This window comes from Thamnophis sirtalis, unplaced genomic scaffold, assembly GCF_051295495.1.
Source record: "Thamnophis sirtalis isolate CommonGarterSnake01/CBP01778 unplaced genomic scaffold, rThaSir2_p1.2 scaffold_8, whole genome shotgun sequence".
Taxonomy (NCBI): domain Eukaryota; kingdom Metazoa; phylum Chordata; class Lepidosauria; order Squamata; family Natricidae; genus Thamnophis; species Thamnophis sirtalis.
This window is the reverse complement of record NW_028261388.1, coordinates 53783360-53808226: the sequence shown is the minus strand read 5'-3', so window position 1 is coordinate 53808226 and position 24867 is coordinate 53783360. Positions and strand designations below refer to the sequence as shown.

General features: G+C 36.2%; 1 protein-coding gene across 1 annotated transcript in view; it reads left to right on the top strand.

The window, feature by feature from the left end:
* DSCAM (DS cell adhesion molecule) overlaps positions 1 to 24867 on the top strand; it is a 370319-nt gene that overhangs the window by 183192 nt on the left and 162260 nt on the right. The window contains exons 4-7 of the mRNA XM_087721673.1: positions 12212 to 12358; positions 14898 to 15176; positions 18689 to 18964; positions 24151 to 24447. Coding sequence (XP_087577799.1) covers positions 12212 to 12358; positions 14898 to 15176; positions 18689 to 18964; positions 24151 to 24447 — 999 coding nt within the window. The remainder of the gene's footprint in view (positions 1 to 12211; positions 12359 to 14897; positions 15177 to 18688; positions 18965 to 24150; positions 24448 to 24867) is intronic.

Here is a 24867-nt window from a genome sequence, read left to right as displayed (position 1 = left end):
TATTATCCATTGTTGTGCAGGAAGACATTAAACTATGATATTGTGATAAGACCACAATAATATTGTTTAAAATAGCAAACATGTTATTTTAATTTAAATTTGATGTTAGGTACTAAAAGTGTAAGTGTGAACTTTCTTTTGACTTCCTAACTGGCTATGGCACCCAGTCATAGTGTAAGCTTCTGTATTCCATTTTCTCGGACTGTGTATTTAGTCTCATTTCATCACTTTTTCAGCAGTTGTTAAGTGAACATGACAGTTATTAAGCAAATTCATTGTTTGTTATGGGTGTTTTTGCTAGAAAGTAGGCTTGAATACCAGTTTCCAGCAGAAATGTTGTAAACTGTGGTCCTGTGATTGTGGGATGCTGAAAGCAGCGGTAAATGGGGGCTGGTTACCAAGTACCCACAATGTGATCATGTGACTGCATGGAGGCCTGGCTGTCAGAACTTCAAATCACTAAGCAAGCAGTTGTAAGTTAAGGAAGTTCTGTATCTCATTAAAATGTGTAATGTAGCAACTAAAAGCAAGGAAAGCAACATCATTTGGATATTAGATATCTGAGAAAGCCATAGAATACTAAAAAGATGTCAATATGTGCTTCATTGATTACAGAAAAGCCTTTGGTTGTTTCATTTCAATCATGTCAGGTTGTGATATGTGCTTGGAAAAATGGGAATTCTGGGACATCTCAATATCCTCATGAGAAGCTTATGCATAGATAAGGAAATGACACTACAGACAGAACATGACAAAATGCAACAGTTTCAGATTAGCAAAGGAGTGACAAATTTATATTGTCCCCTTATTTACAGTATTTAACCTTAATGCAAAATATATATATGAGAGAAGCTGGACTGGAAGAAGATGGATGTGGTTTTAAAACTGGAGGTAGAAACATTAATAACAGTGCTATGCTGGGGACACTACTCTGATAGTTAAAAATGCAAATGATCTGCAAACTCTAATAAAAAAAGTCCAAGAGCAGAGTGAAAAATGGGACTAGAATTAAGCAAAAAGACGACCAAAGTAATGACAGCAGGTTCAATTAGCAGCCTTAGAATCAAAAATATTGAAGAGTAGGTGGTTTCTGCTTTTTAAGATCAATCACCAGAAGTAAAAGAACAAGCAGTCAAAAAAATATGCCACAGAATAGCACTTGGTATAGCAATCACAAAGACCTGGAAAAATTATGCAGATGGTATGATTATAATGACAAAGGTCAAAATTGTGCAGATAATAGTTTTCCCTATGACACTCTATGGAAGCAAAAATTGGATAGGAAGGATAGGAAGAATATTGATATTTTCAAAGATTCCTTAGAATAACATAGCCAGTCAAGAAAACAACTGAATGGGTTGTTAAAGAAATCAACCCAGGTTTCTCTTTTGAGTCATAAATGACCAGACTGAAATGGACACATTGTGTGAGGACCTAGCTCTCCGGGAAAGTCTCTAAGGCAGGAAAAGGAAAGACAGCAAGACTCAGTTGGACTCAGTTTCAGTGGCAATATATGCACTTTTGTAAAGCCTGAAGTCCAGGCTAAAGTCAATATGATCCTGTAGAAAATGTATCTGTGAAGTCATCATAATTTAATTATACATAAGACATCAATAAGCTAGGTCTCCACACAGTTAGTTTAGAGAGTATATGAACAGGGCCCTATGGCAGGCTATGTATCTGCTATGAGTGTGTAGAGATGCCAATTAACTTCAGGGAACATGGACGGCAAAGGAAGATTTGTGGGAATCTGAAATGTATGTCACCCTGCCTGAAGACAATTCATACTACAATGGCTGGAAATGCAATGTGTCTTTGTGGGAAGAAAAGAGAGAAGAGCCTGTAAGAGCCTATCAAATGAAGCACCTCAAAGTGGAGAAGAGAAGCATTTTGTGGAACACGATGAGGAAGATAAGAGAAACAAGAAGCACTCAGTATAGAGAGATATTAACAATAAACATGGTCCTCAGAGGATTTAAAGTCATTTTCCATGTAAGACTTCTTTTCTGAAATCCTTGCAATACATAGTAAGCTCTGTAAGATATTTCAATATCAGACCACATTTTGTTTCTAGTTTTCTGTTATTGTGACGGTTAACTATATATTATTAATATTTGCTATTTTTCTATATTTTTTCAATAAATCAGGATTTAATTCAGGTGCCAAGGTAAAGTACTTTGATATTTGAAAATTTCAAGTGATCTGTTATGGTAGGTGGCCTTAAATGACCCAGCCAGAAAAAAGAGTGTTATTAACTTACCTTAACAATATTTTATTTAGCTCCTAGACTATTGTTATAGTTTAAACCCACACAAAGAAATTCCAAACTGCAAAGGTTGCTATGGCAACAGCAGGGCCCTGTCAACACCTCTCCCTAATAGTGACAAATGGTACTTATTACATCAGCACTAATTTCATCCGATCCCTTTCAGATGAAGATACTTAGTCCTCACTGATCAGATTGTGTCACTGTAATTACTGAGAACAAACCTTATTAGATGACAGCACTCTTTACCCATTGCCTCAACTAAAAAATCTAACCTACTTTTTACTGTTTTTCAGATTATTTTGAAAAGGTGCCCCTGCTCTTCTTGTTCCAGCATCTTCCTGTTTAAACAATGCAATATACAATGATTCTCACCAATTAACTTCAGGAAGTTTTAAAAATAAAAATTGATTTTAAAATACACAAAGAATTGAATATAATTCCTTCATTATAAAGTTGTCAAAATTAATACCAATAACCCTTCTTAAATCTGAGGAGTCATGATTTTTTTTAAAGGGATAAAACAGTCAGGACTTCTCATGCTAAGAAAAGAATAGGCCAAATATCATTTCTGTATGTAGCCAACTATATGAAAATCTGAAATGGACTGGCATGAAAACAGCATATAATATACTGGCTCTTGGCATGGTTTGGATACTTCATTTTAATTGAATGAGACCAAGCTTTTTAGGAGAGTTTTAAGAAAATCCAAACTTTATCTTTGGATTTTCCATTTTTAAAAAATGGAGCTAAGTTTTCAAGATCTGATTGAAATGTACCCTCTCTGCTCCCACCTCCCTACCACCATGCTCCTACACTGAATTGGATTATTATTCTACATCACTGGCAGTATATTCTAGAACTTATAATTAAACATCAGCTGCAATGCTTCATGGTACTTAACTCCTGGTACATAGGATTCCAACCAAAAAATAACTATGATTTTCTTAGATTTCTACTGAACGAACTAATAATATGTCAACTACAGCAAAAATCTACAGTACGGCACAATTACATTAAACAATAAATTAGATATCTCAAAGAGTTCCAGGAATAAAATCACATATCAGTCATCTATTATTAAATAAATCCCCTTCTCTTTATGCAATATCTTCCAAAGTAACTTATGTCACATCAAAAATAGTTTTTCTCACTTTCAAATATCCTTCCTTAGTGTTGTCAAAAGTGTTTTGTTTTTTAAACATTTTATAGATGAACTGATATTTTGTTGCCTTTCTAAGGGGGCCAAAAAAGGTGACCCAGGTGGGGGTGAGAGTTTTCCTACTTCAGCATACTAAACAAAACGTGACCAAACAAACTATTAATAGCCATTAGTAAGGAATATTGTCTCTGTGTTAGGTGAGACTAAAGCTTATAACTTGGTCCACACCTTCTCTATCTTATTAAGAAGTTGTATATGAAAATCATGATTGATCAAACCACATTGGATGGTGGAGGCTAATATCTATGAATACATCTGTCATATTGAAAATTATGATTTTGAAAAGCGCATGAATTAATCAATGAAAGGAAAGAAAACCAATCATAACCTGATAGTATTGGGAAGATACTTCACATACTTTACTATCACCTATAAGCCATTTCAAAACTATCAATCTTTAGCATTTACCACTTAATGCTATTTGTAACATCAATGTTGTCATGTAACTAGGAACAGTGAGAGTGGGGAGATGTTTATATATGCTTGGAGCAAAGGGACAGCTTTTTGATCAGACTAATGGTTTTGAAGTGGCATCAGAAAGTGCTGATAATCAGGTTTGAGGGTTTGAATTGATGTCTGATGGTTTGTAAAGGGCAGTGCAATGGTGTGGTATCAGGGAGCTTTTAATAATGTTTGGCAAATCAGATTGCATATTTAGTTGCTTCATAGATAGCACAGGTGCAGCTCAGATTGCACAATCAATTACTGTAGCACTGCAACATTCTCTCTTTTATCTCCAGGGAGGCAAGTGAACATATTGCCAGGGTAGGAGTAGGGGGTGGACTAAAGAGTGTAGATCAAAATACAGAAGCCAAATATTTTGGTTGATAAAGAAGAGTATTGTGCTTTGGGAAGTGTTTTAGAACTTCTATGAATATTCCTCACTTTTTAAATAATAAGACTTTAAAAAAATATTTCTGTTTCCAAGTAGTAAAAATTATTCTCACCTTGCAAGTACAACAATCACAAAGAATGTGCTTACACTAAAGTGGTACATGTTCATGAGAATTGATAGCAATTGTATAGTTGATGATATTGTCAAGATGGGATCTTGGAACGATATCCTTGTGAATATTATCATTTGTTTCTTGAACGTTTTTATTCATTTGGAGGAGACTTTTTTTAACTTGATGTTCTACAGATGCTTTAAACTGCAACTCATTTTTAATAATTTTATTAAATTATTAATAAACTAAAAAGCCTCTGGAGACTGGTGAGCTAAAAAATAGACCTATCAGGCCCACTGGAAGTCAGAAAATGGGCCATTTCTGTCCTCTGGAAGGCCTCGGGAAGGGGCGTGGAGGAGGGCGTTTTCACCCTTCCCCAGGCTCCAAAAAAGCCATGCGCACATGCAATGGGCAGTGGGGGGTCCACACGTGCATGCACAGGGGGCGTGGCATGGGGGCATTAAATTATGGGGGTGGACACGGACGTGCTTTTGGCACCTGAGGCGAAAAATGTTCGCCATCACTGGTCTAGATAGTCACTTATCTCAAATGGTATAGGTTGTCCTGCTTGAGCAGGGGACTGGACTAGAAGACCTCCAAGGTCCCTTCCAGCTCATTCTATTCTAATTGCCTTCAGCCACACGCTCCCACAGAAGGCTGGAGCTGATGGGATTAAGAATTTACATTCTTCCACCCAAATTCTAAGGTCAGGGCATGATGTTTAGGACATAATAGGATTTACCCATCAACACGAAGACACCAAAAGACATAAGGCTTATTACGTTGCACAACCCCCTGGAGCATCTCAAACACAAAATCGCAGAACCCTATAAAGATCCACCGATTTACTCAGTCATTTTGTCAGCCATCCCAGAAACATGCTGCTGCCACTAAAGTTTCTGGAAACCAACTAAACAAAGGCCTCATATCCTTGTAGCCAACCTCCATTGATTTTTTTTTCTCCTGGCTTGGACCCAGACTGGATTTTTCTTCCAACAAGACTTAACAAGCCAAAGTGCTAATAGCTAATAAACAGTTCACAAGCAATTTCCAAAGTTGAATAGAAAAAGAAGTAGGTGAAGCTTGTGTCTATAAAGGTGCTGATTGTGGTTTGAATAGAAATGATATTCTCTTGTCTCCCAGAGCTGTAAAGCCTCCTGAGACTGCTATCCTGTGGTCTCCTCATAAGGAGCAACTGTCTGGAGCATTTTTGAATGATCTCAAGTCCTCTCCTTGTTCAGAGAGGAATTACAAAGAGTCAGTCTAATAGCCGGCTCTTCATTTTGCTGTGGCAGTTGTCTCTGCTTTTAATAGAGCCACCTTCAGGTTTGCCATATCTTCCCCGAGATCTAAACTGCAACTCTAATTGGTGTCATCTAGCATGGAAAATTATCAGGGACAATGGGAAGTATAATTTATTGTAAAGTTGGATACACTGCTTTGAAGATGCCAAGTTTATTTGTTTGATATCATTTGTTTAAAATTATTCTGCTAAAATGCAGTAATACTTCACAGTATGTGAAGACACAGGAAATAATCTTTAAAGTAGCATTTAGCTGCACCATTATCAGAATCTTTTCCCTTTCCAACTGCAGTTTATTCAGTTCTAAAGAATTGCTTTGCGAATACTACACACATCTCCAGTCTGATTCAACTGTAGGTTTCTTTACTTTTTGGCTGTACTATTCTCATATATAAATCTGATCTCTTTTAATAATATTTTAATACATTGGATAATGTTTTTCAGAATTAAATTCAGATGTACACTTCTGTCCCTAGTATCTCTTTGGCTCTTTCTTTGGTATCACACCACATAACCCACAGTCTTATGGTCTCATTTGATCCCTCTCCCTCAAGTCTTAGGGGCAACCTTTAAAAGTTATCTAGGAGATGAGTTGCAATTACATTAACTGTATTAAATTTACTTGTACCATTTTAATTTTAATTTAAATCAAGGGCTCTGGTTGTGAGAAAAGAATATAAAACAGGATTATGTAGGGTTTTTTTTCTTTCCTCCATTAACCCTTACTTAACTGAAACTCTAAAATATCCTGACTAGCTAGTTGTTTTGTATTACAATTTCCTAATTCAGTGACTAATAAATCAGACTGAGTTATTTTTTTATGGTTCCTGTTTACATTATGGTATTAATACAGCTGAAGTTTTATTTCCACAACTGCCTGCCTAATAACAATTATGTTCAAAGTCAAAGCTCTGCTCATGTATAATATATTGCATATTTCATTACACATGGGAAATTTGCATTATTTATCACATGCAGGGAAACATTAAGGTTGCAGATTAGCATACAGAGGATGGCTTCTTACAAAAATGTTCTTAAGTGTGTAAAATATTAGGACTGGAAATGTTTCTGCTTTTCTTTGCATATAACTCTTCACTTGCATGAATATATTTTAAATGCTGCATCTGTCATTGAATTACCAGATTCTAGTCTCTTTTGACAATTATAAAAATCCAATATTTGCTGTAGTCATTTTTTTCAACAGAATTCCTATAATTAATGGTGGTGGGCTTCCTATGTTTATTTGGCATACCATATCATTACATTTTTAATGCATACTAGACCTTCTTCCAAAATTGGGTAATGCCATGCCTCAGGGTAGAAACCCAGAGCCCTGTAACCAAGTCAATGTAACCAATGACTACCAGTAGTATATGATGCAGTTTCATTGTTTGGATTACATGAGTATGATAATTCCCCTATGGCTAAGGCTGTTTTACCATTGCAACCTTTCCTCTTAAGTTTCAAATTTCACGATCCAAGATCTATGATAAAGACAGTTATACATGCAAATTAAAACTTTCAAAATACAGCATTTTCTGAAAGAAAATGGTAATTCCCAGATGGGACAAAATAGTCTGAAGTTCCCTTCCTCCTTCAGTTCCTGGTCTAAAATTATCTATCTGCCTAACAGTTTTAGAATCTCTAGCACAGCAGTAAATATTGAGTGTCTAGAAATTCAGTCTCAGATTCATTAATAGCTGATGTTTGACAGACTTGATGGCTTGTTATGTTCCTTTATTGTAGACCATAAGCAGGCTTACATACTGACATTTTGCATATTATAAAACAGAGAACCAAACTCCATACATCTGCCATTACCACATGATGTTTTAGTGGGATTCATCCTCCTCATTACCATAATTTGTATGTTAGGTTTGTAATATTATTGTGCCTTGTTTATATAATAGTTTTTCATTATTTGTACAGTGAAAGTTTTGGAGTTATGGATATCAGAAACCATGAGAGTATGAATTGCATCCAAGATAACTCCACTAAATAGATAAATAAATAATATTTCTTCTGCAAGATCGAAGCTGGGTTTGTCACTGGATTCGATCTTGCAACATTATTGTGGGACACAAATATTTATGTGGCTTATATATTGGGTTGCCCAGAAGAGGAACTTAGGCTATTGGTCTTTCTCGTTTCACTCATTGCTTGCTTATTTTTAGAGAGCAGAACTAGGCTTCAAAAGTGGGCATTGGGGGGCCTACATGCTTATGGACCTCGGCAAGCCTCCAAGCCCTCATGCTGACCATGAAGTGCAATAAAATTTTCGGAAGTGTAACTCTTCTCATGTTTTTACAGATAATAAACCACAGAGAAAGTTAGTAGAGATGATAGAAGGTATCAGTACGCTTTGTGGTGAAGTAGTTGTGAAAGGGTTATAATTGAGTTGTATATACCGGTAGCTCATATTATTGGTTTACGAGAATATAGAGTGGAATTGTCTTATAAAAAATTTGGAAGCATTTTTTATTAATTTATAATATATAATACAAAAGAAAATAGTAGGAAAATAGGGGAGGAAAAAGGAAAAGGGGAAAGGGGAAAAAAGAAAGAAAAGGCATTGATTTCCCACTCCTTTTGGTGCAGTAGAATCAGATAGTAACATCAAATCTCAACTTTTTACTTTTACATAGTGATATTATAAGCTAGTCATTTCGATAACAACAAACCTATTAATCGGTAAAACCCTAAATCAAATAATACTCTGATTTCTCTTCAGATCATATAAATCTTTCACCTTTTAAAAAAATTGGAAGCATTGTGCAAACAATAAAACACTGAAAATAGGGCATTTGAGAATGTAATTCTTGTATTTTTTTCACAGCAACACTTTCTAATATCAACTGCCGGAAGGTAACTTGATGGATCACCCTTGCTTTGGAATGAGAATTACAATAACAAGATGTTTAGCTAGAGAAAATCAGAGAATAAAAAGAAATAGTCATATGCAAGCTAGATATTTGTTTTCTTTAATTGGATTTTTATTACATTCAGTAAACAGTATTTTTTTCTAGACTGAAGATCTTTCGTTTGAAGTTGAGTTTTTTTTACAAGTTAAACCTATGCAGTCAGAGTTCAGAAAAATGTTTCCAGAGGTAAGAAGGCACAGAATTACCCTATAATCATGCCTCCCCTATCAAATTGGATATTCTATTTGCTGCTACTGCTCTTTGGGGCAGTGTATATGTGTGTTAATATGTTTAAGTTGTCATGGCAACAAATCTGTTATTTACCAATGTACCATTTGCTAAAGAATTTATGTTACTTGCTAGCTTGGTAATCTTTTAATGAGACACAAGTGATATTTAAAGGTTAGTTTTTTGTTTTTTTTAATGTCACAGAAAGTGGAGTGAAACTTTTTAAAAAATAAAACAGTCTCTAGTATACCTTACTTGTTTTATTATTTCAGTGGAAGTGAAGAAATCCAAGAAGTTATGAAATAAATGTATGAAATTAATCTGAATAACCATTATATCTAAAGTGTTCCCATAAATTCCAGTCAAGTTACTGCTATTGGTACAATAATGTATGCATGGTATTAATTATGTGGTTGAAGCAGAATGAAATTGATTAGCAGGCCTAAGCAGGCTTGGTAGTGGTTGTTGTCTATCAAAAGACACAATTCATTTCATAACAGGAAGCATAGTTTTAGTGTTTTTGCATGTCAATATACTATTGAAAAAAACAAATTAATACAAGCTGCTAATATTACTGTGTAAGAAAAAGAAGAGCATGAATTCTGCCCACAAATTTATCTAGACTGCATCAGAAATCACTGACAAATGTCTTGAAAGAACTTAATTGAATCTATCAGACAACTTTCACAGCTTAATAACAGGATTTCTTAAATCTGGTACATAAAATTTAGCATCATTCTTTGTTGTGGTAATAAGAAAAGCATCTGTTAGATTGATGTGAAGAAGTTTGAGTAATCTCTATTTGCAATATGCACTTGGTGGCAGTTTTAGTGAATAGACTGCAAAATTGGCTGTTTTGAACATTTGATAAGAGCTGAAGAATGAAAGCTTGCAATTTAAGAGAAACATATCTTCATAACATAACTGTATGGATATTAAACCTTGTTTATAAATATTTTAATTTCTACTTAGATGTTCATCTTTTGTTTTAAAAAAAGTACTCAGTTCTATTTTGCACTGCTTCAAGTATGAATTGATGTTGCTATTTTATATATGGGCACATTTTATTTGCTTTAGTTATTTCTTGTATTGTTTGATTAAAAATAAATTGTAACCACAATATCAGCCAACTTTCTTAAAAGGAGACTATAAATACTTAACCAAGTAATACCAATATTAACCCACAACTCACTTTACATCTGATAGCTTTATTAATTTGTGTACTATTTCATATTTAAGAAATTTATAAGAACATTAACTCATAATTTATGACTCTGTTCAGAGTCCATCCATTAAAAAAATCAAACATAAGCAAAATCAAGCAAAAGTAATACAAAGCCGAAATAACCAAGCACACTCATTCACATGGCCGAGTTTATACATAACAAATTCTCACTCTCCTAGAAATTATTATCCTGGTCTAGTGGACAGAGAAAAAGTGAGGCTTCCAGAGCTCTAGAAAAGATTAATAGAGCAGGGTCTGCCCAAATTCTTGGGGGAGTTTGTTCCAAGCAGCAGGTGTAGCAACGAAGAAGGCATATCTCCTGGATTGTTTTTGTGAGTCGAGACTCGAGATCTAAAATTTTCTGCTTGGGCTCTCTTGGGATTTTGTGCAAGTTAAAATAAATTTGGGGGTGGGTGGAGAGAATGAACTTACAATGAACTATGTCATTCATTACTTGTTTCTTCCAAGAAGACTAGTGTCTGTGTATCAGAACTCCCAAATTTGTTGAAACCGGTACTTAAACTAGCAAAGTCATAATCAAACCCAATCTGACAGCCAGCCAGATTTTAGCTAGAGAAGTACATTAACAACAGAATGTGGAACATCAAGTACAAGTCTCTAAAATTTAGATTACACAACTTCTAACGCACAGTTGTCCTTACACCTGTAATGTTAAATGCCATACAGCAAAACACTTAGTAGCACTTTGGCTTTAAAAAGTTTAAAAATTGCTGCAGGCAAGTAAATGTTATCCTTACAGGTTGCAGTTATGAAAGCTGTTATTGTACACTTGCCTTGGATTTGATAGGCTAATTGGTTTTTTTTTCCTACTTCCTATTTCTTTTGATTTGACATTTTCTCTTTAGTATTTTAAATACCGTTGAAAGTTTTACTGCTAGGTCAAGTCAGATGGCACTACAAACTTCTTTGCTCCTGCTTAAAAGTCTTTTTAATATGAATATTTTTTCAAATTATTATAGTGATATCATTTTTATCAGATTGTCATTTATGAAATCCATATAATATTCACGGATTAGTCCTAGAATTGCCATAGAATTTATTGATTAGTCCTAGAATTTCCATAAGATTTATTGCTGGTGTTATTGTTACATGTAGTTTTATATTTTGCAGTACTTTGGTTATTACATTGGCAGATATCAATCAATATATCATGATATATTAGATGATGATAGAAAAATAGAAAAAAACAGGTCAAATCCTTCTCACTCCTTCTCACTCTCACTTCTCACTCCTGCAGTCTTTCATATAGTTTAGTTTGCTTACCAGCATCCTTTATGTGACCATACATAGATAGAAACATCTGTTTCCATTAGGTCACACTCATCTGCAGGTTATTCACTAACTTTTCTTTTATGTTATCTTCATTCTCACAAGTGAAGAATTCTGGGAATAGCAGTCTCAAATAAACTGGAGGGCACGAGGCCAAAGGCAGTAGCTTCATGGCCTTTCCATCATCTTTAATGTTTGCAGAGCTGCTTAAGGGGTATAATGTTCCATCTGAATTTAAGCCATCTTTTTGGCAATAGTTTTTAGAAAAACTTCAAAAAGTTTATATGAATAAAATATCAGTGAATGCCTTTGGATGCTGGCACAAGCTATTTACAGAAAGGGTGGGGTATAAATTATGTTTAAGGAATTCATCTTTATGCATGTTGGCTTTTCTTCATTTTCCTTCCAATTTTTTTCTTTCCTTTCCCAAAACTATGTTATTGCACATATCGTCATATATAATTACCTGTATTAGTTCATATAATTCACATGTTTCTCAGCTTTGTATTCAGAAGTAGCGCAAACATAGAAATGTTCTGTTTTACTTAAAATAGCTTTACAGTGCCTAAGTCATTTATGATGAACATTGACTTAATGTGTATTGATTAATTCTATAATAACTAGAGGTTATTTTTTTTTCATTTGCTTAGAAAAAGTGCTTAAATTAAATAATGCTAATGCAACAATCTTTTAAAAATTGAACTGTCAACAATGGGTATCCTTAATACTTGTTAGTAAAATTTTCAGTTATACTGGATAAGAGAATACACTTTCATATTTTAAAATCTACATATTCTTATGTTGTTTAGGATCTAGATTTCTCATCACATCCACGGGAGCCTTGTATATTATAGATGTACAGAATGAAGATGGATTGTATAATTACCGATGTATCACTCGGCACAGATACACTGGAGAAACACGTCAGAGCAACAGTGCTAGACTTTTTGTATCAGGTATGCAGTGGACATTTTTTGGTTGGTTGGTTGGTTTATTCGACTTGTATGCCACCCTATTCCCGGAGGGACAGGGCGGCTGACAAACCAGAAGGGAAGGGTCACAATACAAAAAGTAAAAAGACAAAAACAAACAACAATACAAAACAATTTAAAAAGTCACAACACACACAGCAATTCGAGTAGGGGTGGAACTCAGGAGCCCCAGGTCTGCTAGAACAGCCAGGTCTTAACAGCTTTTCGGAAAGCCTGAAGAGTGGTGAGGGTCCGAATCTCCATGGGGAGATTGTTCCAGAGGGCCGGAGCAGCCACAGAGAAGGCCCTCCTCCGGGTGGTCGACAACCGGCATTGGCCTGCAGATGGAATTCGGAGGAGGCCTAATCTGTGGGATCTGATGGGTCTATGGGAGGTAATTGGCAGAAGGCGGTCTCTCAAGTACCCAGGTCCAATACCATGTAGGGCTTTATAAGTGACGACTAGCACCTTGAAGCGTATCCGGAGACCAATAGGCAGTCAGTACAGCTCACGGAGGATAGATGTAAAGTGGGTGTACCGAGGCGCACCCACAATCGCTCACGCGGCTGCATTCTGGACAAGCTGAAGTCTCCGAACACTCTTCAAGGGCTGCCCCATGTAGAGCGCATTGCAGTAGTCCAGTCTTGAGGTCACAAGGGCGTGAGTGACTGTTGCAAGAGCCTCCCGGTTCAGGGGGAAAAAAATATATATTAAGAAAACATTCTGTACTCTGCTTTAATTTGTATATGGATATCCTTAGTATGTCTTGTGATACTCATTATTTACCATTTGTAAAACATGCCAGATACTAGAAGCAGAATAACAAACCATAGCTCCCAGATTTTATCAGTCTCTATTTCCTATCAGTTTCAGTCAGCAGAGTTAACAATCAGATATACTGTACCCAAAGTAGTATGCATTATGAAAAGATACAGGTTTGGCTAGATTACCCTTCTCAAAAGTGATGTCCTCTACAACACCTTGAAATGCATTTGGAACACTAGTGGGAACCAGGGCAACCACAATGGTATCCCGTGACTGAATCTTGATGTATACATTTCAGACCATTAAAGCTTCTGAAACAGAGGTGGTATTCAGCCAGTTTAGAACAGATCTGGCGAATCGGTAGTGGAAATTTTGAATACTTAGGAGAACCTACAAAACCACCTCTGGCTGGCCCTGCCTGCCGCGCCCCTTCCAAGAGTCCCCACGTGCCCCATTTTGGCTCCCGGGTAAGTTCAGGGAGGCTTACTATGCCTAAACCTGGGCACATGGGGGGTACTGTGCCTCCCTGACCCATTTTTGCTCCCAGGGGGTTGCAGGGAGGCCTAGCCTATAAGGCAGTGACACCCAATCGATCTATTCGCTGCCTCCCAGCTGATCAGCATGGTCAGTCTATTGCTGCCTACCAGCTGATCAGCTGGGTCTCCTTTTGTTGCCCTGCACAGGAAACAAGCTGGAAAACAGTTTAGTGGGGTGGGAAGGGAATGGAGATATTGCAGTATCCTTCTCCCAGGAGTGGGGTGGGTATGGGGATTTGGCAGTATCCTTCCCCTGGAATGAGGTGGGAATGAGAATTTTGCAGTATCATTCCCCAGGAGTGGGGAGGAAATGGAATTTTGCAGAAACCTTCCCCAGGAGTGGGGAGGAAATGGGGATTTTGCAGTATCCTTCCCCTGCCACATCCACTAAGTCATGTCTAGAGAACCGGTAGTAAAAAATTTTGAATCCCACTTCTGTTCTGAATGCTTTTCAAGAGCAGCCCTTTGAAAAGCACAATGTAGTAATCCAAATGGGAAGGGATTAAGGCATGACTGATTATAAGCATAGCGTTTCAATCCAGGACAACTGGCACAACTGGCACACAAAATGAATTTATATAAAAACCTCCATACTGTAGGGGAGCTCTGTAAGCCTTTGCACATCCGAAGGCATGTAGTACATCAAGTGATATTTTCCCAGTATTTTCATGTGATTCTTAAGAGAGCAAGATCAAAGAAAACCTATAGCACTTTTTTGATAATGTTTTTCTGGATATTACATCCTACATATAAGCAGAGACAATTTAATACTCTGATCCAGCATAGGTAGTATTTTAAATAATAATAGAAAATTTACAATCAACTCCAGAAAAACTGTGAGAACTTATTTAATGGATATCTGTAGTATGGGATGAAAACCAAATTAGTGGAAACTTTTTTACAAGCACTCATTTTATCAAGCTTATTCATATTTTAATTCTTTACAGTGGGCAAATGGGGAATGATTGAATAGAAATGTTGTGGTCCTGTTTTTTCTTCACCAAGCCTCCAAGGCACTGGCACTAACTAAATATTGATCAACATCAATATTCACTAATCTGTTGGCTTCCAAATGAGCTGGGTATGGCCAACATGAAATTTGAGTTACAGTGTCAATGCATCTGGATGGCATCAGATTTAAAAAAACAGATTTCCTATATGTTCATATAGATCAATCAGTTAATTCTATTGGACATCTAAGATGTAACTACTCTGTTTTCCAGACCCAGCAAACTCGGCTCCATCTATTCTGGATGGGTTTGAACATCGTAAAGCCATGGCAGGACAGCAAGTGGAGCTGCCTTGCAAAGCATCTGGACACCCAGCACCAAAATATCGCTGGCTGAAGGACAATGTTCCCTGGGAACCTGACAGCCGGTTCCGGCCAATGGTGACAGGCCTTCTGATAGAAAATACGCGTCCATCAGACTCAGGCAACTATGTGTGTGAAGTCTGGAACAGTTATGGTACAGCTGAAGTGATAGGCCGTTTGCATGTAAAACGTAAGTGTCTGCAGATTATTAGAATACAATCAAAATTCTGTTTAATGGAGTCAAACTTGAAAGCATATGCTGCACATATAGGCTCCTTGAATGACCAAGAACTTTCTATAACTTCCTAGTTCTGAGTTGTGTGGAGAACCTACACAGCAGACTCCCAGGGCACTCATTTGCCTTCTAGTACTAAGTACTAAATAGCAGAACTAGCTAGCAGGTCTTCATTTAATACCTCATTACCAAAATAGACTACCTTATTATCCTCAGGAAAACTCTCTGCTTTACACGCAATACTAGAAATAATTATTTGAATTGCTTACCCATATTAGTTCAGAATACTTTGGTATAGTCTTGGTAAAATACTAACATAGAATGCAATGGATTGGTCACTGCTGGCTCCTACAAGGCAGTCCCCCCCCTCAAAAAAAAATAATCCCATTCTGCTCTGATCTACTTGAAAGGTGACAACTGGAATCCTTTTTTCCCTCCTCCCCAAGTTGTTTATTCTTTATTTTTTTACAAATATATCAATGCGTGAAAAGTGGGGCACCTCCTGAGTGTCTTACATTTTAGTCAATTAAAATAATATTCATCATATTTACTAAGTTTGACTAGCTTATATAGTTCTGGTAATAATACACATGTTTTTGTTGAGTTATAATCTTTCATTATTTAGTTATTCAATATTTCAATATGTTAGTTTTTTGCCAATCATCATATTATTCAAACATGCTTAATACTACCATCGTTCAAGTTCTGATTTCCCCTCTTGTTATTACTTCACCTTATTATATAAAAATGTATATTCCATTAATCTCTCTCTCTCTAGTTTCCATCCCTATTCTAATTTTTAATTAGGCTACTGTTATATTTAAAAATATTCCCTTTCTATTAATTGTTTCTTGCCGCTTTAAAACTTTAATTATTCGTTTCTTAGCTTGCCTCCCATATTCCTCTCTTGGATCTTTATCTGCTTCCACTTCTTGACCAATTATTTTAAACATTTTCCCCTTCTCTGCCCTATTCCATTATCTAATTTTCAAAATATCTACTCTTGCCCCTATCTCTCTTCCAAAAAAGTCTTCCTGCAACTCCAGTTCCTTTTTTAATTCCATTAAAATACTCTGCCCTCAGCTTGTTTCATCATTCATTATTATTTTTGTTGTTTATCTTCTTCTTGTCATCTCATTTTATTTTTTGGTTTATCTGTTCTGTTTTTTTATCTTCTCTTTCAATTGGCTCCTCCTCTTCCTGGGCGTTTTGTCCTTTGTATCATTTTCCAGGTCTTCATCTATGCTCTGTATTTTATTAATAATCTCCTTGTAGCTTCTTGTCAAAGTATCCTTAATACTCTTGAGTTATCGATACAATCTCTTTCCAAATTCCACTCATTTCTTGCTAGTGGATAATTTCGGATTATTTTAGGATTTGGAGAATGTGTTATGCCTCCCTTTTGTCAGCAGGTGGCACTCTTACGTCAAATTTCAATATTCAGTTTTATCCAATTTTAATGGTAACAATCCAAAATATAAAGGTGATGTTAATTTTTTAAGTAAATAGTTCCAGCATTTTGAAATGCCTATCCAAAACAATGTCTGTCCAATTTAGAAATCAAATTTTCTGTATTTTTAAAGATTTTTGCCTTCTCCCTTTGATTCTTTTTCCTTCAGTTTTGAAATTCTTCTCAAAATGTTAAATCGCTGCTTTTAAAAATAGCATTGAACCTCTCTTTTCCTGGATATTCTTTTGGGGTTAAGTTTTAAATTAAAAGGATTCTTCTCACTGAGTTCCAGACATTGTTCACTGACTCCACACCAGTACAGTTCTTAGGTGTTTCTCGGCTGTCCCAGCTTTGTGGCAGCCATGTTTAGGCTGCCTCTACTCCTTGCCATGGCATAAAGGGGAAAAAGCCTGGGGTTCAGCAGGAGAGTTGCTATCTCTCCTGCGACCTGTCAGGAGACCCTCCTTAGCTTCGCCACCCCTACAAGGCACCTTTGGCTTCTCTCAGAGCCCACAAACAGAGAGAACTCAGCACAGGGAATATGGAAACCCATTTCCCTGCATCTGATATTGCAGAGACATCAGCTGGAAGTCCTTTTACCATTGATAATTTGATTGTAGAAGGAAAATGTGGGCTAAAGGCTTTCCCCAGAATAAGCATCACTAACCTATTAAGAATTCAAGTCTTCTTATATACAGTATATATTAAGATTAAAGAAGTTGAAAAGACAAAAAGGAAAAAATAAAAAAATACTTTCAGTATTTGACAGGAATATTTTGCTTAGAAATCACCTTTTTGAAGCATAATCTTCCAATTTTATCTGTTTTAAGGGCACATTTGATTAAAGAATTTACTCTGAATTTTTACCAGAATATCATTTGCTTTTTTTCTTCACAATTTGTCTAAAGGCAAAACTAAGGAGGGCTTAGTGGTCTTCTTTGTTTCCTATCGTATCTCACAAAAATGATATAGATTAAGAAGACCTTAATTGGTGTTATTGAGAACATGTCCCATGTGTATACAGAATGTATGTCAACATGTTTGCCATAGTGTTGAGAACAAATCTTTTCCAATAGCCCTCATAATATTTTTATAAAGTATTTCTAATAATTTATGAGTAAAGTTACTTTTAGTTACTGTGCAAAACCTCTATGCTCATAGAATACCACCTATGTTTTATCTATTAGAAACGAACATTTGCCTGTATAAAGAAAACAACTACTTTCATTATCTCCATTTCCAAACAAGAATATGGATTTGTGATAGGTAGTTTATTTGTTTCAAAGATTCATAGATCTTGCTAGCTCATTAAGAAGGTACAAAGGTTTGAGTGTCAAAATTATCCTTAGATGATCTGCATGAGTATAAGATCATTAACATTTGCTTCTTTTAAAACATGAGATTTCTCCCAACTAAAGTGCTTAAAACAAGCCCTTAGATATCTGGTAAAAAAAACTAACTCAAGAAACACTGCTGAGCATGCTCAAAATAAAACCATTACTATACTGCACACGAGTATATTTCTACATATGACTAATGATATAAGCAAAAATGTACAGAGCCAAGGTGGCGCAGTGGTTAAATGCAGCACTGCAGGCTACTGCTAGATCAGCAGGTCAGCGGTTCAAATCTCACCGGCTCAGGGTTGACTCAGCCTTCCATCCTTCCGAGGTGGGTAAAATGAGGACCCAGATTGTTGGGGGCAATATGCTGACTCTCTGTAAACTGCTTAGAGAGGCCTGAAAGGCCTATGAAGCGGTATATAAGTCTACTGCTATTGCTATTGCTATAAAAAGGAGAAGATTCTACAAACTGAAAATAGAGCAGCCATTTTCCAGGCTCTATCTTACTGCTCCATTTGACCTACCCTTTCTGATTGCTATTTGAAGTGTTTTTTAAAAATGATTCCTTTCTATCATTTATAGCCTGTATTGGTATTCAGTGAGTTAAACATTACTCTTTTGGTTTGCTCATCAGTAACCAAATTAAAAAGACTGAATTTGATGTCTTCTTCCAGAGCCCCTAAAAGCCACCATCAGTCCTCGGAAAGTTAAGAGCAGCGTTGGTAGTCGTGTGTCCTTGTCCTGCAGTGTGTCTGGAACAGATGACCATGAACTCTTCTGGTATCGAAATGGAGAAATCATCAATACTGGCAATAATGTGAGAATCATTGGGATCAATCATGAGACTCTTATTATGGATGGCATGTCCAAAAGTGATGGTGGGGCATACCAGTGTTTTGTACGCAAAGACAAGATGTCTGCACAAGACTATGTTCAAGTGGTACTAGAAGGTCAGTCGTTATTTTATGTATGTAAACACTTAAAGTTAATCCATGTCTGTCCTCTTCACAGTTCTCAAAAGACATCTTGAAATAATGTTCATATATTTTAATAAAATATAAAATTAGTTTTAAAGTATAAATTTCAAAAATATTTATTAAAAACATACCATTGTAGCACTCATAGGAAAGGCCTTTTAAGAGATGTCTGAAGCATGTTAAAGCTGATATGAGTTGAAATAGTGTCTGAACTGTGGCAGTGTATAGCCTACATTATTGTAGCCTACAGTTTCCTGAAATTCTTATTTCCTTATAAGCGAAACTTCTTTTTCTACATCAAGTTGTTGAGATTTTTTTTTTTTACTTTTGATAATTTTTTTAACAAATCTATGGAGGAATTATTGAGTCTGTCATCTGTACTTTGATAACTATTTACACCGGACAGGTATAGACGCCACTGGATAGTTAGAGCTGCAGGAAAAAAAACAAAACAATTGCAACCAGCCTGCCTTCCATTGAGGACCTGTATCTTCCTCTTCCTCTTCCTCTTCCTCTTCCTCCTCCTCCTCCTCCTCCTCCTCCTCCTCCTCCTCCTCCTCCTCTTCCTCTTCCTCCTTCTTCTCGTATTCCAGCAAGTGCAGGATCTGCTTTTTGGATCATTGAATGCCACTTTGCACAGTCAGCTGCGTCTCCATGGCGCAGGGCCGTGACTTGCATATCTTTGTTGATGGTGTCTTGCCATCTTTGTTTTGGGCACCCACAAAGTCACCGGCCATTGGCTTCTACTTGAGAAGCTGTATATTGTGCAGGTCAAAAGGAGGACTGAGAAAATATCTACAGAATTCTCACATTCTGGACATAAACTGTTTCAGCTCCTCTCCTTGGAATGCTACTAATAGGGCATTGCATGCCAAAACATCTAGAGACAGGGACATGTCTCATGCCACCATTCTGCTGAACACCTAATCCTTACAATGTTGTTTTATGTCTATTTACCCACGTCGTATCAGTGGTGGGTTCTGGGCGGTACAGCCTGGTACAGGTATACTGGTAGTAGCTGGGAGCAACGGCTACCATACCAGAACAGTGGGTCATTTGGCCCATCCGCCTGCGTTCCTTATCGCTTTTTGAGGCAAACAGGCCAATTGCACATGCACACACAGCATGTGGCGCCTGCACCACCTCCGCCAGGCAGCTGAGTGTCACTGGGCAGTGGTGTGCACATGCATAAGGGGTTACTTATATTACTCTGTAGCTTTCTTGCCTTGTCTTGCATCATGAGGAATTCCTTTTATATTGCCAGAGATGTTGCAGGCTGTTGAATCAAACCAGTGAAAGATAAGGCACTTGAATGTTACCACCTTGTAACTAAGGTTAAATGTCAGAAGCCTTCATTCCATCGAATTCTATAAAAATGTATTTGGGTTTATTTTTGTTTGTTTGTTTTTTCCCCTCTCATTTGAAAAAGTGAAGTGAACTGATTGCATTTTGACTGATCATGTCTTGGGAACAAACAGTAGTTCAGCTAGTTAAGATAGTATCACCTGCCCAGGATGAAGTCTGGATAAAGGCCATGGATCACCATTTTTAAAATGCTGATCTAGTTATGTTATTTTGTGTTCTGTTTTGAATAGTCAGATAAACTTTCAAGGTAACATGGAGAGATAGTTGAGAAAATGACCATATGGAAAAACAAGTTTGCTCATTTATTTATTTCACATTAATTTTATATCTCAAGATCTTTGATGGGGATGACAGAATAGACCAAAATAATCTCTTGCAGATTCTCAGTAGCTTGGTGCCAGCTCCCTAATACAAGAAATCATGATTCAGCAATTATATACTGATAGGAAGAATTACTGACTCTGGCCATTTACTGCTGATTATAACTGTATTCTATAAGGTATATATATGAATGACAACGTAGTATGGAATAGTTGACAGGATACTGTAAAATATTAATGCCAATATGATAAGCTAACAATAAAGTCAGTACCAACCAAATTTCTCTTATTTAGATATTGTGGTTGCTTTCTTCTACTACCCCCTATTCAATTATATCTTGAAAAGAAAATCATCATCTTCCTAGCATTATTCCCACAGGTACTCCTTTTCAAAACAGCTGTTGTGTTTATGTTCATCTCCAGGTGACTTCTTAGATGCTGTTCATAATTATTTAGTAGTAAGATCAACTAGTATTTATACAGAATTTGATAAATCAGGGTAACAATAACATGGCAATTCATTAGTATCTCTCCCTCAGAAGCAAATTCTTGAATGCTATTTGTAATGTTTTTGAACAACTACCTGTTGTTCAAAATGTGTCCACTCTGTAAGTCCACATGTGCTCTGTACATTTCATCCCAGGCATTATTTGAAACCATCACAATCACTGAAAATTGCTGACACCATGTTCTCCCTAATAATTGTGAAGAAAATAATAAATTTGTTTAGAGCTAATGAGGTTATAATGCAAACATGGCATGAAAGCTAATTTCAGAATAGTCACAGAAAAGAGAGGAGATTACCTGTGTGGACCTAGTTACCTTGGCAACCATCTCCCATGACTAAGAAAGCCTTAAAGAGCATATTGATAATCTTTAATGATGCTGAGAGAGTGCAGGTTATCAGAGTACAACAGCAGGGGGGATTTTTAAGACACAGGTCTCCCTGGGAAAATAATGTCTGCTTTCATCTGCAAAAAGCCTGTCACTTGTCTAATTTTTTTTTTTTAAGTGGAGGGCAAAGGAGCAGACTAAGCACATTCTCTGATTTATTAGCTGTGTGTCAATTCCCCTTCAGGATAAAAAGCCTGTAGCTGTTTGTCTTCTGTGAAGTGACAGTGCTAGTACACAGGGAGAGGGTGGGAAGGGTTTGAGAAGAAGCGGAAGTCTCAGGCAAGTAGCCCTTTTGGTCAAACACTTCCTCACTTATTCAGATAAGATTAAAAACTGGGAGTTTTTAGAATAAATGGTTTGTTACAGAGTATTGTAGCCCCAGTTGACACCTTTATAGGTTTCATGCAGAAAATATTAGAATTCTGGAATCGCTTGTGAATCATGCTGCAATAGAGGACACTGGCACTGGCTTTTCCACCTTTTTCTGGTGTTCATTAAATGACACAGTTGAAAAACACTTCAGTGTGGCAAGATCTCTAAGCCTTCTCTTAAACCAGAAAAAAGAAAATGAAAGTATAAGCACTTCCAATGATCCAGTAGTTATTGCAGATCTGAGCTTTCAAGAGTTTCATGCAAGGAGTATGCATAAAGGACACTTTGAACTTGTTATATATGTTGTGATTGCTTTGATAGAATTAAACTGCAATTCCCCTTGGAGCAAAATGGTGTACAACATTTTGAGGACATTAGCTATTAGCAGCAGTAGTAATGGTAGTAGTAGTAGTAATTCGAATGATCCACAAAGAAATTTTAATGTATGGGTCTGTCCTAATTCATTGTAAATCTTTTAAATCTTTTAAATTTTTTAAATCTTTTGTCTGTATTCCCCTCCCCGGTTCGAGTTGTGAGCCGCCCTGAGTCCCCTTCGGGGGAAAAGGGCAGCATACAAATTTAATAAATTGAATTGAATTGTAATTATAGCTACAATGAAACCAAATGTAGCCCATATACAATCATTAATCAGGTCCTTTTTGCAGATTGTGAGCAATTATTTGGCATGAGAGTTATGCATTCTCAGGCCTGAATTATTTTTAAATCTTCCTAAATATTGTGCTACCTAAAAGAGATAACATGAAATAATTCATTTATCAATTCTTTGTTAACTTTATAATTCAAAGTTTCTGATTTTTTTTTTTAAAAAAAATTGAAGATATTTTTCCATAATAAATCAAAGCAAAACACTGATGAATATGGTGATATAAATAGAGGCAAGCAGAATTTTAGCAAACTCTTGCAAATGGTTAGAATTTATTCATATCCCATAACAATTTTCTACCCATAAAGTATATGTGGCTATAACTATCATGAGAAAAGGATTCATGAGCTAGTCAACATGAGTTTTATTCTTTTGTTTGGAATGTCTTAGGAGGGGAATGTATCAAGGGTTTCTTTAAAATAACAAAGTCCAGTACTAATTCCGAAATGCTGGTGTGTCATCTACCCTTACTTCAGACAGGTTAGAGGTATGTGTTTAATTGGGTTGTTACATACAGGTGTTACATACTAGACTTCTAGATTCAATAAGGGAATACTGTAACCTTTATATTTACAAACATGCCTGTTCAGACTAATGTTAGAGGTTAGAACTCACAATTTTCTTCTAAGATGATCACACATTTGGTTCTACTGGGAATTGAATAAGTTATGTTTGGGTGGAATTTTCATTTTATGTTACTGATTCATTGATTTTCGAAATTTCTCCATCAAGTAAAGGCCATTTTACCTAACAAATCCAGCCTAGAGCTCAGTGCATAAATACAAATTAAGCTATTTGAAAACAGCAAACATGTACAATGAAGAAGAGTTCTTCACAGATCTTGCTATCAAAGCGCTACCATGATTAGCAAGTCCTTCAGATTCTTTTTTTGTCCCCATCTGAAAACAGGAACATTTTCTGATGTTTTCCGCACTTCACTCTTCTCCAGGATTCCTCAAAGATGCCCCTTCTTCTTATCCCTCCCAGCTATTCTGTTAAACACCTACGTATTTCTTGCAGGAAAACACTGCTAAATGCACGTCCATATGCACACATTTAATGTTAATAGTAAAAGCCCTTGTCACCCACAGATGGCTAATGAGGAGTTTAAGAAATAGTTGAGATAAAAAACTGCCATAGTTATATATAGATTTATAGACATATGATAACTTCTTTAAGACCTTGTGCATGGGTCAAGGATATACTAAGTTCTACTTTTGTTAAATTTTGCTAAGTTAAGTTTGGTACCTTAAGTCATCTCTGTTCCCTTCCTAGTTTATTTCATTACCTCTACTCTAACCCAGAAGTAAATTTATAATTAGCCTAATTGAATAAAAGGAATAATATTCATATGAAATAGCAAAGAGAAAAATAAGCAATAAGTATGGGTCAAAATGAGAACTAATTTTGCTATTTTTTTGAAACTAATATTTATTTCGCTTCTCTTTTTTCTTAAAACAGAGGAGCCAAACAGATGTTACCCTTTTGTGGTAAATTGTCTCATGTATCTTCTCTTTTTAACTTAAATACCTTTCCTTCTACAGATGGAACTCCTAAAATAATTTCAGCCTTCAGTGAGAAAGTGGTAAGCCCAGGAGAGGGTGTATCTTTGATGTGCAACGTGAAAGGAACTCCTCTTCCTACCATCACATGGACTTTGGATGAAAATCCCATAATTAAAGATGGGAACCACCGTATTAGTCAGATCATCACCTCTGAGGGGAATGTAGTCAGCTACCTAAACATCTCCAGTACTCAGGTCCGAGATGGCGGAGTATATCGTTGTACTGCCAACAACTCAGCTGGAGTCGTCCTCTACCAGGCTCGAATAAACGTAAGAGGTGCTTGTCAAATCAGCTCCTCCAAAAAAAATAAAAAATAAACCTCAATATAGTAAAATAAAAATAAATGCATGTATGAACTTTGCTATATATAGAATGCTAAGAATTTTTTTCCAATGCTATCTCCCATAAAGGAATAATGGTATAAGACTATAATGCTAAGGACAACTTCCTCAGAGTAAGCATCACTGAGAGGGCTTACCTACTTCTGAGTAAATGTGTGTCAGATTGCACTGACATTATACAAAATAAGAACAGAACATACTGTGAATGTATGTTGTACATACTAATCAATTCAGCTATTTTTAACTTACTATAGAATTTGTTTTGCTTGCGTGACTTTTTTTTCCTTTAAGACCTTAACATTCATTGTAAGTATCCAGGTTAAGAATATTGCAGTTTATATCTGTAATTCAATCC